Consider the following 10,695-nt stretch of genomic DNA (forward strand, 5'->3'; position numbering starts at 1 on the left):
TCAGGTTGAGTTCTGTTAGTAGAACAAGGGAGCATAAATGGAAATTAGCAAAAGGTAAATTCCCCACAGACATTAGGAATAATTTTTTCATGCAGAGACCAGGCATGTGTGGAATAGCCTGCCAGGTCACATAGTAGAGGCAGAAACTCTTGTGGTTTTCAAGACAAGGCTTATAGTGTTAGATACTGTATAGCACTAGGTAATCAGAGCACGTACAGTTTGGTTAGGAAAATTGCGAGCATTGTTGGGCTGAATGGCCTGTTCTTGTATTTATGTTCTGTTTTGTTATGTTACTTATGGGCCCGCAATACAACTGTTCAGTTTGCAGCTATTGCTCAAAAATAGCACATCACATAAACGATTGAGCTAACGGAATAATTATAAGCAGAAGTTGGCCTGAAATCTCGAAACTGGTGGCCAAGCTTTGCGTGTTAAAAAGCAGAACTCTGGTCAGAGAACAATATTTGCCATATCGTGTGATGTCACCACTCAGTTGTGGCGGAGCAGGTGTCCAGCCCATCGAGAGTTATGGTATGGATGAATGAGCACGCGCCCGAAGTGCAATGCGATTCACCTGCGCGCGAGGGAAACGTAGTTGAGGGACGCTGCGTGTGCCAGGGGGAAGGCTAAAATTCAGACAGTCATTTTTTTCAATACAGGCAGCGAGAAAGCTTTGTGTGTGTGTGTGTGTGTGTGTGGAGGAGGACGTGAACTGGAGATCGACGCGCCAGCAGCCACGGGGTAGAGGAGCCAAGAGCAGTTGGCCAGATTGCACCAGCAGCGACAGCATGGACGTGGATAACTACGGTAGGAACCCGACAGCACGCGGGACCGACTGACGTGTCATTACGCAGGTCTGCGATTTGACCGGCTGTGGGGGAACAGCTGCGAAGTTTGGTGGACAGGCGCGCCTGTTCGTCCGTCCCGCGTGCGGTGGTGGATGACTGATGGCTGCTTCGCGAGTTAATATGCCGGGGTTTGCTGGAACAGGTGATGTGTGGGAGGGAGCGCTTCCAAAAAAAGTTATGCCACGTGGGATCGGAGATTTGTAGCTACGTGTTTATTCGCGTGCACCCCCTCTCTCTCTGGTACTGGTGGTTTTTTGACGCGCAGCCTCGAAGTTTCCTGAGCGCACACAGTTCAGAACTATAACGGCGGAATCGACGCCAGGTAGAAAACGGGCTCGCCAAACGTCTAATTATTTAACATCACCGCGTAGCATGGCTTCGGACTCTGATTTATCGTTAAAGCTGTATTTAAAAGAGTGGACAGTTTATAAACACTATCTTTGCTTGATGACTTTGTTGTACTGTTTAATTTAGAGTTTTGAAACAAACAGAACAAGCACAGAAACATATGTTTTTTGTCATTGATAACAAGGCAACAGGAGAGCCTACTGTGGTCATGAATTCAGTTGACAGCACTGCTGTCTTAAAGCTTAAAGCTGTCTGAAATCAGCTGAAGAGTACTGGCTGGGAGGTCATTGGGAAGGAGAAGCTGCACACAGGGAACCTCTTACCCGAGAGGGAGGTTTACTGCAGTGTCTTGGGGTTACCACTAGGGGGCGATCTCAGCTCATGAAAAACCCAGGCTTTGCTAGACCCAAGAATGGAGCAGGAGTGTGAATCTCATAAATTTATGAACAGGCAGTGTGTGTGTGTGTGTGAGAGAGAGAGAGAGAGAGAGAGAAAGCGTGAGAGGGAGAGAGAAAGAGTGTGTGTGTGTGAGAGAGAGAGAAAGAGAGAGAAGGAGTGTGTGTGTGAGAGAGACAGAGAGTGTTAAAAAGGCCAGACTCAGTGTAGAGACATGTTTCCCTTTTCCTGTTGTTTTTCTATTGGCCAATAAGAGACATGATTGGCATACAGTTAAAAGCCCGCCCTAGTTAAGTTTGTTTCTGTTAAGGACGAGATGTTTTAGCGGTGCTCTGAACCGTGTTCTTTATTATCTCTGTGCATGCGTGTATATTAGGAGAGAATAAAGAGTGGCACTTGGACACCTGTGTCTGCATTCTTGTTGGATGACCTGGAGTGGTCACGACTATCTCGATCCACATCACCTACTTTATCATAAAGATCTTTAACAGAGAGAGAGCTTTCTGAAAGTGAGAGACAGAGCTAGCAGTGGCAGCGCTTGTTTGCGTATGAAGCTCATATTTACCGTATAAAAGTGATGTGTACAGTGTGAATCTCATACAGTGCCCTCCATCATGTTTCTTTCTTGATTTGCCTGTGCACTCGACAGTTTTAGGTTTGTAATCAAATGAACAGAATGTGGTTAAAGGTCAGATTCTCTGCTTTTACATTTTGATTTCACAAGAAATTACTGTAGTTTTCATACATATCCCCCTCATTTTACGGCGCCATAATGTTTGGGACATATCAATGCTTTCTGAATGAAAGTAGTCACGTTCAATACTTCGATTACAAATCTGAAGTTGTGGAGTGCAGAGCCAAACGAAGAGAAATGATGTGTTTGTGCTGAACAGTGTGGAGCTCACTGTATGTTCTGTCTGAAGCTGTGAGAGGAGAGTATTGTGGAGCTCGCTGTACGTTCAGTCTGAAGCTGTGAGAGGAGTGTATTGTGGAGCTCGCTGTATGTTCTGTCTGAAGCTGTGAGAGGAGTGCATTGTGGAGCTTGCTGTATGTTCTGTCTGAAGCTGTGAGAGGAGTGTATTGTGGAGCTCGCTGTATGTTCTGTCTGAAGCTGTGAGAGGAGTGTATTGTGGAGCTCGCTGTACGTTGTGTCTGAAGCTGTGAGAGGAGTGTATTGTGGAGCTCGCTGTACGTTCAATCTGAAGCTGTGAGAGGAGTGTATTGTGGAGCTTGCTGTACGTTCTGTCTGAAGCTGTGAGAGGAGTGTATTGTGGAGCTTGCTGTACGTTCAGTCTGAAGCTGTGAGAGGAGTGCATTGTGGAGCTTGCTGTACGTTCTGTCTGAAGCTGTGAGAGGAGTGTATTGTGGAGCTTGCTGTATGTTCTGTCTGAAGCTGTGAGAGGAGTGTATTTTGGAGCTCGCTGTACGTTCAGTCTGAAGCTGTGAGAGGAGTGTATTGTGGAGCTCGCTGTACGTTCAGTCTGAAGCTGTGAGAGGAGTGTATTGTGGAGCTTGCTGTATGTTCTGTCTGAAGCTGTGAGAGGAGTGTAGTGTGGAGCTTGCTGTATGTTCTGTCTGAAGCTGTGAGAGGAGTGTATTGTGGAGCTCGCTGTACGTTCAGTCTGAAACTGTGAGAGGAGTGCATTGTGGAGCTTGCTGTATGTTCTGTCTGAAGCTGTGAGAGGAGTGTATTGTGTAGCTCGCTGTATGTTCTGTCTGAAGCTGTGAGAGGAGTGTATTATTTCTGAAGAAGCAGGACAAGACTGCCGCTGTACTTACAGCAGCTACGGCTGTGCCTGCCTTTGAGAACGCTGCAGCACCACACGCAGCTTGACTGATTCTGTGTGGATGTGGAATTTTGCAGACTCCTCTTGATGAGCCTGGCTGTCCCATCATGCCCCAGCCACTTTGCTAGCGTGCCAAGGCCCTGACTCGGCACATTCTGCAGCAACTGTTGACAGTTATTAGGAGGGTAATTACTGGCCATTAGAATATAAAAGGATAAGAGAAGGTGTGCTGGCGCTGGGGAGTTATGAGCTGGTGAAGCACAGGCAGGTCCCGGAGGAGGGGGGGGGGGGAGGAGGAGGGGAGGCACAGGGCTTATTCTGCCTGAGTGAAGGGCCCAGTCTCCCACAGGCAGGTCCCGGGAGGAGGGGGGGGGGGGAGGGGGGAGGGGGGGGGGTAACTGCTGTTTAATGCTGAAAGAGTCATTTATACATGAGCATGAATGTCCATGTAAATGAGAGTTTTAAAGAAAGGCTCCATTGTGGCCTGTGGAAGGAGCAAGGAGAGCTCACTGTGTGCTGAAGGCGATATTAATCAGCCGACACCTCATTTACTGGTGTATCACCATGCAAAGGACCCAACCGCAGCCTACATTACTGTGTGTGTGTGTGTGTGAACACGTGAGTGTGTGTGTGTGTGTGTGTGTGAGAGAGAGATGTGTGTGTGTGAGAGTGTGAGAGAGAGAGAGTGAGTCTGTGTGTGTATGTGAAAGTGAGAGTGTGTGTGTGTGTGTGTGTGTGAACATGTGCGTGTGTGTGTGTGTGAGATAGAGAGCGAGAGAGAGTCTGTGTGTGTATGTGAAAGTGAGAGTATGTGTGTGTGAGAGAGAGAGAGTGTGTGTGTGTGTGTGTGAGAGAGAGAGAGAGAGAAAGCGAGAGAATGTGTGTGTGTGTGAAAGAGAGAGAGAAAGAGAGAAAGAGAATGTGTGTGTGTGAGAGAGAGAGAGAGAGAGAGATACCCCATATAAACATGTACATATTTATTGATTTACTTCTGTTGCTGTCAATGCTGTTATTTGTATATATTGTTACATTTACCATTATTATTTTAATATTATTATTATTTTACATATTATATATGTATGCTTTGGCAATAAGTATGTTTGTATTTCATGCCAATAAAGCAACTTAAATTGAAAAATTGAATTGTGTGGATATGAAAGAGAGAGTATATGTGTGTGTGTGTGTGTGTGTGTGAGAGAGAATGTGTGTGTGTGTGTGTGTGTGTGTGTGTGTGTGAAAGAGAGACAGATTGTATGTATGTGTTTGTGTTTCTGTGTGAGAGGGGGAGATAGAAAGTGTATGTGTGTGTGTGTTTGTAAATCATCTGGGTGTAAGTATCTCATAGCCACTGCATAGAGCAAAGGGAGAAAGAAAGGGGAGGGAGAGAGAGAGATAGGAAGGAAGAGAGGGATAGAGAGAGGGAGGGATAGAGTGAGAGAGGGAGAGGGGGAGGGGGAGGGAGATATAGAGTGAGAGAGGGAGAGGGGGAGGGGGAGGGAGAGAGTGGGAGTGAAAGGGAAACCTCAGAGAGTGAGGGATGGAGGTAGAGGACAGACCTGCGTAAGAGAAAGATGAGATTATTTGGAATTATTTGACGCATTTGAAACAAATCTCTGGGATTCTGCTTACTCATACCACACACACACACACACTCTCTCACAGACTAACACACGCACACACGTACATACACACACTCACACCACACACACGCTCTCTCTCACAGACTCACACACACACACGTACATACACACACTCTCTCACAGACTCACACACACACACACACACTCTCTCTCTCACAGACTCACACACACACACACTTGCATACACACACACTCCCACTCACACCACACACACACACCCTCTCAGACTCACACACACACACACGTACATACACACACACTCTCATTCACACCACACACACGCTCTCTCTTACAGACTTAGACACACACACACACACACACACATACACGCTCTCTCACACTCCCACACACACACGCACTCTCACACACACTGCATATGTTCTGTCTCACACACACTTTCACTTGTACTCAAATAATCACATGCTCTCTCTCATTCATACAAGCGCATACTATCATACAGAACACACTCTCTCCCTCTCTCTCTCTCTCTCTCTCTCTCTTACATTCACACACACACTCCAGTCAGTAAGTGGATTTTTCGCTGGGTGGTTGCCATGGGGACAGTGAGTGAACTTTGCGCCTCCAGTTTCCAGGCATTCCTGTGTCCGACAGTGCACCCCGCACCCCCAGGTGGGTCCCCCAAATCTCTCCACTCTCACCTGGTCTGCCTGCTACGGCTTTGAGCTTCACTGACTGCTGTATTTTGGAGATGCTAAAGATTTTGTAAAGAAAAGATGATTTCTTATTCTGATTGCCAGTTACTGCAATTTGTTCTAGTTATCTTTCCCTTTATGAGGGAACATGAAGCATGGTATTATGGTTAGTGGTTGTTTGGTTGGGACATGGTAGTGTGGTTGTCTGGTTGGGACATGGTAGTGTGGTTGTCTGGTTGGGACATGGTAGTGTGGTTGTCTGGTGGTGACATTGTAGTGTGGTTGTCTGGTTGTGACATTGTAGTGCGGTTGTATGGTTGGGACATCATTGTGCGGTTGTATGGTTGGGACATGGTAGTGTGGTTGGTTAGGACATGGTAGTGCAGTTGTATGGTTGGGACATGGTAGTGTGGTTGGTTAGGACATGGTAGTGCAGTTGTATGGTTGGGACATGGTAGTGCAGTTGTATGGTTGGGACATGGTAGTGTGGTTGTATGGTTGGGACGTGGTAGTGCGGTTGTATGTTTGGGACACAGTAGTGTGGTTGGTTAGGACATGGTAGTGTGGTTGTCTGGTTGGGACATGGTAGTGTGGTTGTCTGGTTGGGACATGGTAGTGTGGTTGTCTGGTTGGGACATGGTAGTGCGGCTGTATGGTTGGGACATGGTTGCGTGGTTGTATGGTTGGGACATGGTAGTGTGGTTGTATGGTTGGGACATGGTAGTGTGGCTGTATGGTTGGAACATAGTTGTCTGGTTGGGACATTGTAGTGTGATTGTATGGTTGGAACATGGTAGTGCGGTTGTATGGTTGGGACATGGTAGTGTGGTTGGTTCGGACACAGTAGTGTGTTCTAGGACACTGTTGCTTTCAGCTACCAGTCGTGATTACTGCGTGTACTAGACTTGATATTCATGGCTATGGATAACTGATACTTTATGGGTATTGTACCTTATCGGACCTATGATTTTCAGTTGTTCCAATTACCTTCCACATACACTTATTGTACATCACTTTGGATGAAAGTGTCTGACAAATAAAATGTGATGTAAAATATGATGTAATGACTTCTTCCTCCTGGCTGAAGAGTTGTGCTAATTACCAATGTGATTGGAACAGAATCCTGGGGCAGGCTTTCACTGTCTGAACCTGACTTTCCACCTGGGGCAGGCTTTCACTGTCTGAACCTGACTTTCCACCTGGGGCAGGCTTTCACTGTCTGAACCTGACTTTCCACCTGGGGCAGGCTTTTACTGTCTGAACCTGACTTTCCACCTGGGGCAGGCTTTTACTGTCTGAACCTGACTTTCCACCTGGGGCAGGCTTTTACTGTCTGAACCTGACTTTCCACCTGGGGCAGGCTTTTACTGTCTGAACCTGACTTTCCACCTGGGGCAGGCTTTCACTGCCTGAACCTGACTTTCCACCTGGGGCAGGCTTTTACTGCCTGAACCTGACTTTCCACCTGGGGCAGGCTTTCACTGCCTGAACCTGACTTTCCACCTGGGGCAGGCTTTTACTGTCTGAACCTGACTTTCCACCTGGGGCAGGCTTTCACTGTCTGAACCTGACTTTCCACCTGGGGCAGGCTTTCACTGTCTGAACCTGACTTTCCACCTGGGGCAGGCTTTTACTGTCTGAACCTGACTTTCCACCTGGGGCAGGCTTTTACTGTCTGAACCTGACTTTCCACCTGTGCCTGTGGGTACTAGTGCAGCAGCAGACTGAGTTTGCACCAGCCCCCCCCCCCCCTTCCCCCAACCCCCCGTGTGTGGGAACGGGGCCGTCACATGTCATCTAACTGCCCCTGCTGGACAGAGCTTTGCCGTTGTCCTGACGATATAAAATTAAATAAATGTCACCGTGGTGTCGGAAATGTCAGCAGGAAAGTGCTGGGGGGGGGGGGCAGAGTGCTGTGTGTTCTCAGGGTGGGTGGGTGGGTGGGTGGGAGGAAGGGGGGTTCAAGCTGCTCTGTGTTCTCAGGCCTGCTCTGATTCCACTCTGAATAATAACCTGCTGTTTGTGTTTTCACTTAAAGCTGTGAGTAACACTGTCCTGCTTTGTGTGTGTGTGTGTGTGTGTGTGTGTGTGCGCGTGTGTGTGTGTGTGTACCATGAGCATGTCTGTGTGTGTGTGTGTACCATGAGCATGTCTGTGTGTGTGTGTGTGTGTGTGTGTGTGTGCATGTTTGTGTCTGTGTGTGTGTGTGTGTGTGTGTCTAACCTGCATTTTGTTATCCCTACTGGCATGCTTTCTGCCAGTCAAGGCCATCAGACATCAGACAGAAGGACATCAGACAGCAACTGAAATATATTTGGGCCCTTATGATGTATTTTATAAATGTGGACCTAAATAAAGAATTAAAATGTGTGTGTGTGTGTGTGTGTGTGTGTGTACCATGAGCATGCCTGTGTGTGTGTGTATGTGTGCATGTGCGTGTGTGTGGACATCATGTATCCTGTACAGTATGTTATGCTTCTGTGTTCTGTACAGTGTGTATGTGTACAAATGTGTATGCTTCTTCCCCCACACACACTCTCACATACACACACACACACACACACAGACACACACACACAGGCATGCTCATGGTACACACTCACACTCACACACACACACACACACAGATACTCACACTCACACAGACACTCACGCACACACACACACACACACACACACACACACACTCACACTCACACTCACACACACACACACACACACACACACACACACACACAGCACCTGGTCTTGTGGGATTATCATTCGCACATGGCTGCTGTCGGAAGGTTTATTTTACCTTCTGTGTGCGATTCATTCAGGTGAAGGCCGGCTGTTTCTCTTTGTTTCAGTACCGAATATGACCAGTAGATGTCGCCATAATCACTCTGTATACAGCTTGGATGTGTGAGTGAACTGGCATACCAGCAGAACCATTTGATGTCCTTTGAATTAAAAAAAAAAAAAAAAAAATTTTTGCCTAATTATTTTTCTGAATAGATATCAGATGTCAGTTAACACTCAATAAGTGCAAATATTTACATGTTCTCTTAAGGTTGAAGCTGCATCATTCATTTTTCATGTCTTCATACAAACAGTCCGTGTGTTTATCTGAGCGTTGTTTCCCAGACAATACAGACTTGATTATTTTCTATAATTATATACCGTTTTCAGCCGTATGCTGGAAAAACTGGTGAGCTGAAGCTGAACGGGCAAAGCCACTTACCGACTGTCCCTCCCCATTTCACCATTGTGCTCGCTTGTGGTCATAAATAAATAAATAATAATTATTATTATTTTAAACTTTCAACGCTTGTTGCTGTTGCAGTACGGTCGTGCATGTTATTTCAAATTGTTCCCTTAAAATAATAGAACAGTTACCATGTGTTTGTTTTCTTTAAAGTTTTAGTTTGGTACATGTTGTATTGCAAGGTTTTGAGTCTTTGATGGAGCGCCTTTTATCGCTGACAACACTGCTGTGCATGAGATCTATTACTTTATTAAATTAATGTCTTTTTTTAATGTTGTGATTTCTGCTGCTTTTTCAGTTTTCTGTGAAAATGTTGCCTTGTCTGCTGCATGATTTTAGCCAGTCTTTTCTGTGACAAACACCCAGCCTTTCTCATTGGTAGTGAGTAGTGCAGACTGCCGTTAGCATTAGTGCTCATTGGTACTGAATGGTGAAGACTCTGCTGTTAGCATTAGCGCTCATTGGTAATGAATGGTGAAGACTCTGCCGTTAGCATTAGCGCTCATTGGAAATGAATGGTGAAGACTCTGCCATTAGCATTAGCACTCATTGGGAATGAATGGTGAAGACTCTGCCATTAGCATTAGCGCTCATTGGTAATGAATGGTGAAGACTCTCCCATTAGCATTAGCGCTCATTGGTAATGAATGGTGAAGACTCTGCCATTAGCATTAGCACTCATTGGAAATGACTGGTGAAGACTCTGCCATTAGCATTAGCGCTCATTGGAAATGACTGGTGAAGACTCTGCCATTAGCATTAGCGCTCATTGGAGGAAATGACTGGTGATGATTCTACTCATTGGTAATGAGTAGAATGCATGTTGTATGCACTTTATTTTAGAGCAGGAAGGTTTGAGTGCTTGTGTGTGAGAGAAGTGTGTATGTGTGTGTGGGGGGGGACAGAGAATCTCACGGATTTGTAAAATGCACACGTGTGTGGTGGTGGGGACGGAGAGAGCGTATGTATGTCAGATTGCACACTTCTGAGTGGTTGTGGCTGTTTTGGTGGTGTGAGCTTTTATGTGAGAGTGGGCTGGAACACCTGCCATTAGGTGGCGCCTCAGTGCATAGTAGTGACAGTTGATAGACAGAGGAGAGGGAGTTTCTCCAGAGCATTTGGATAAGCAGGCTACACAGTGATCACTGTGCGCTGTACTGTACGTATCAACTGGGCTCTCGTTCTTTCTCTGTCTGTCCCTCCCCCTCACTTCATCCCTCCTCCTTCCTTCCTTCCTTCCTCCCTCCTTCTCTCTCTCTCGCTCTCGCTCTCGCTCTCGCTCTCGCTCTCGCTCTCTTGCTCTTGCCCTGGAGCGGTTGTGCATGTCACTGATGGAGTCCCTGCGATCACTGGCGACCGCTCGGGCGAGCTGACCCTGTCCTGCTCTCTGTACGGACGGACGGACAGACAGACGGACAGAGAGACTCTGAGATCCACGGCGAGACTCAGAAGGTGTAAGCGACCAGACGCTGAGGCCTGTGGGGAAGGGCTTCTGGTAGGAGCTCTCGTAGAGAGTATGTTGGTTGTGTTTGCTTGGTGCTCAGATGGGGGGCGGCTGTCTCTGTGTCTGGGGGCTGCTGGAGGGGGACTAGTGTGGCTTTGGGTCGGTTTCAGTACTTTCAGCATCGCGCTTGTGTTCAGGGGCTGAATGCAGATTACACTGGGTGGTCAGAGTGGTCCTGGGGACGACTGGATGACATTGGACAGTTTTGGGATGTTTGATTGCAAATTTGATTGCAAACCAAAAAAGTGTCAGGAGCATGTACAGCTATGCAA

At 47.0% G+C, this 10,695-nt stretch overlaps 1 protein-coding gene across 3 annotated transcripts in view; it reads left to right on the forward strand.

The window, feature by feature from the left end:
* Nucleotides 1–91: 91 nt before the first annotated feature.
* LOC118221064 (cytohesin-1-like) overlaps nucleotides 92–10,695 on the forward strand; it is a 24,165-nt gene continuing 13,561 nt past the window's right edge. Inside the window, exon 1 of one of the 3 annotated variants that reach the window (XM_035405704.1) lies at nucleotides 92–807. In XM_035405704.1, coding sequence (XP_035261595.1) covers nucleotides 789–807 — 19 coding nt within the window. In that variant the 5' untranslated portion in view covers nucleotides 92–788. Of the gene's footprint in view, nucleotides 808–5,573; nucleotides 5,650–10,277; nucleotides 10,415–10,695 lie in introns of those variants that run through there. The other 2 variants (XM_035405702.1, XM_035405705.1) reach the window with 2 other exon arrangements.

This window comes from Anguilla anguilla, chromosome 2 (genome assembly GCF_013347855.1).
Source record: "Anguilla anguilla isolate fAngAng1 chromosome 2, fAngAng1.pri, whole genome shotgun sequence".
Taxonomy (NCBI): Eukaryota; Metazoa; Chordata; class Actinopteri; order Anguilliformes; family Anguillidae; genus Anguilla; species Anguilla anguilla.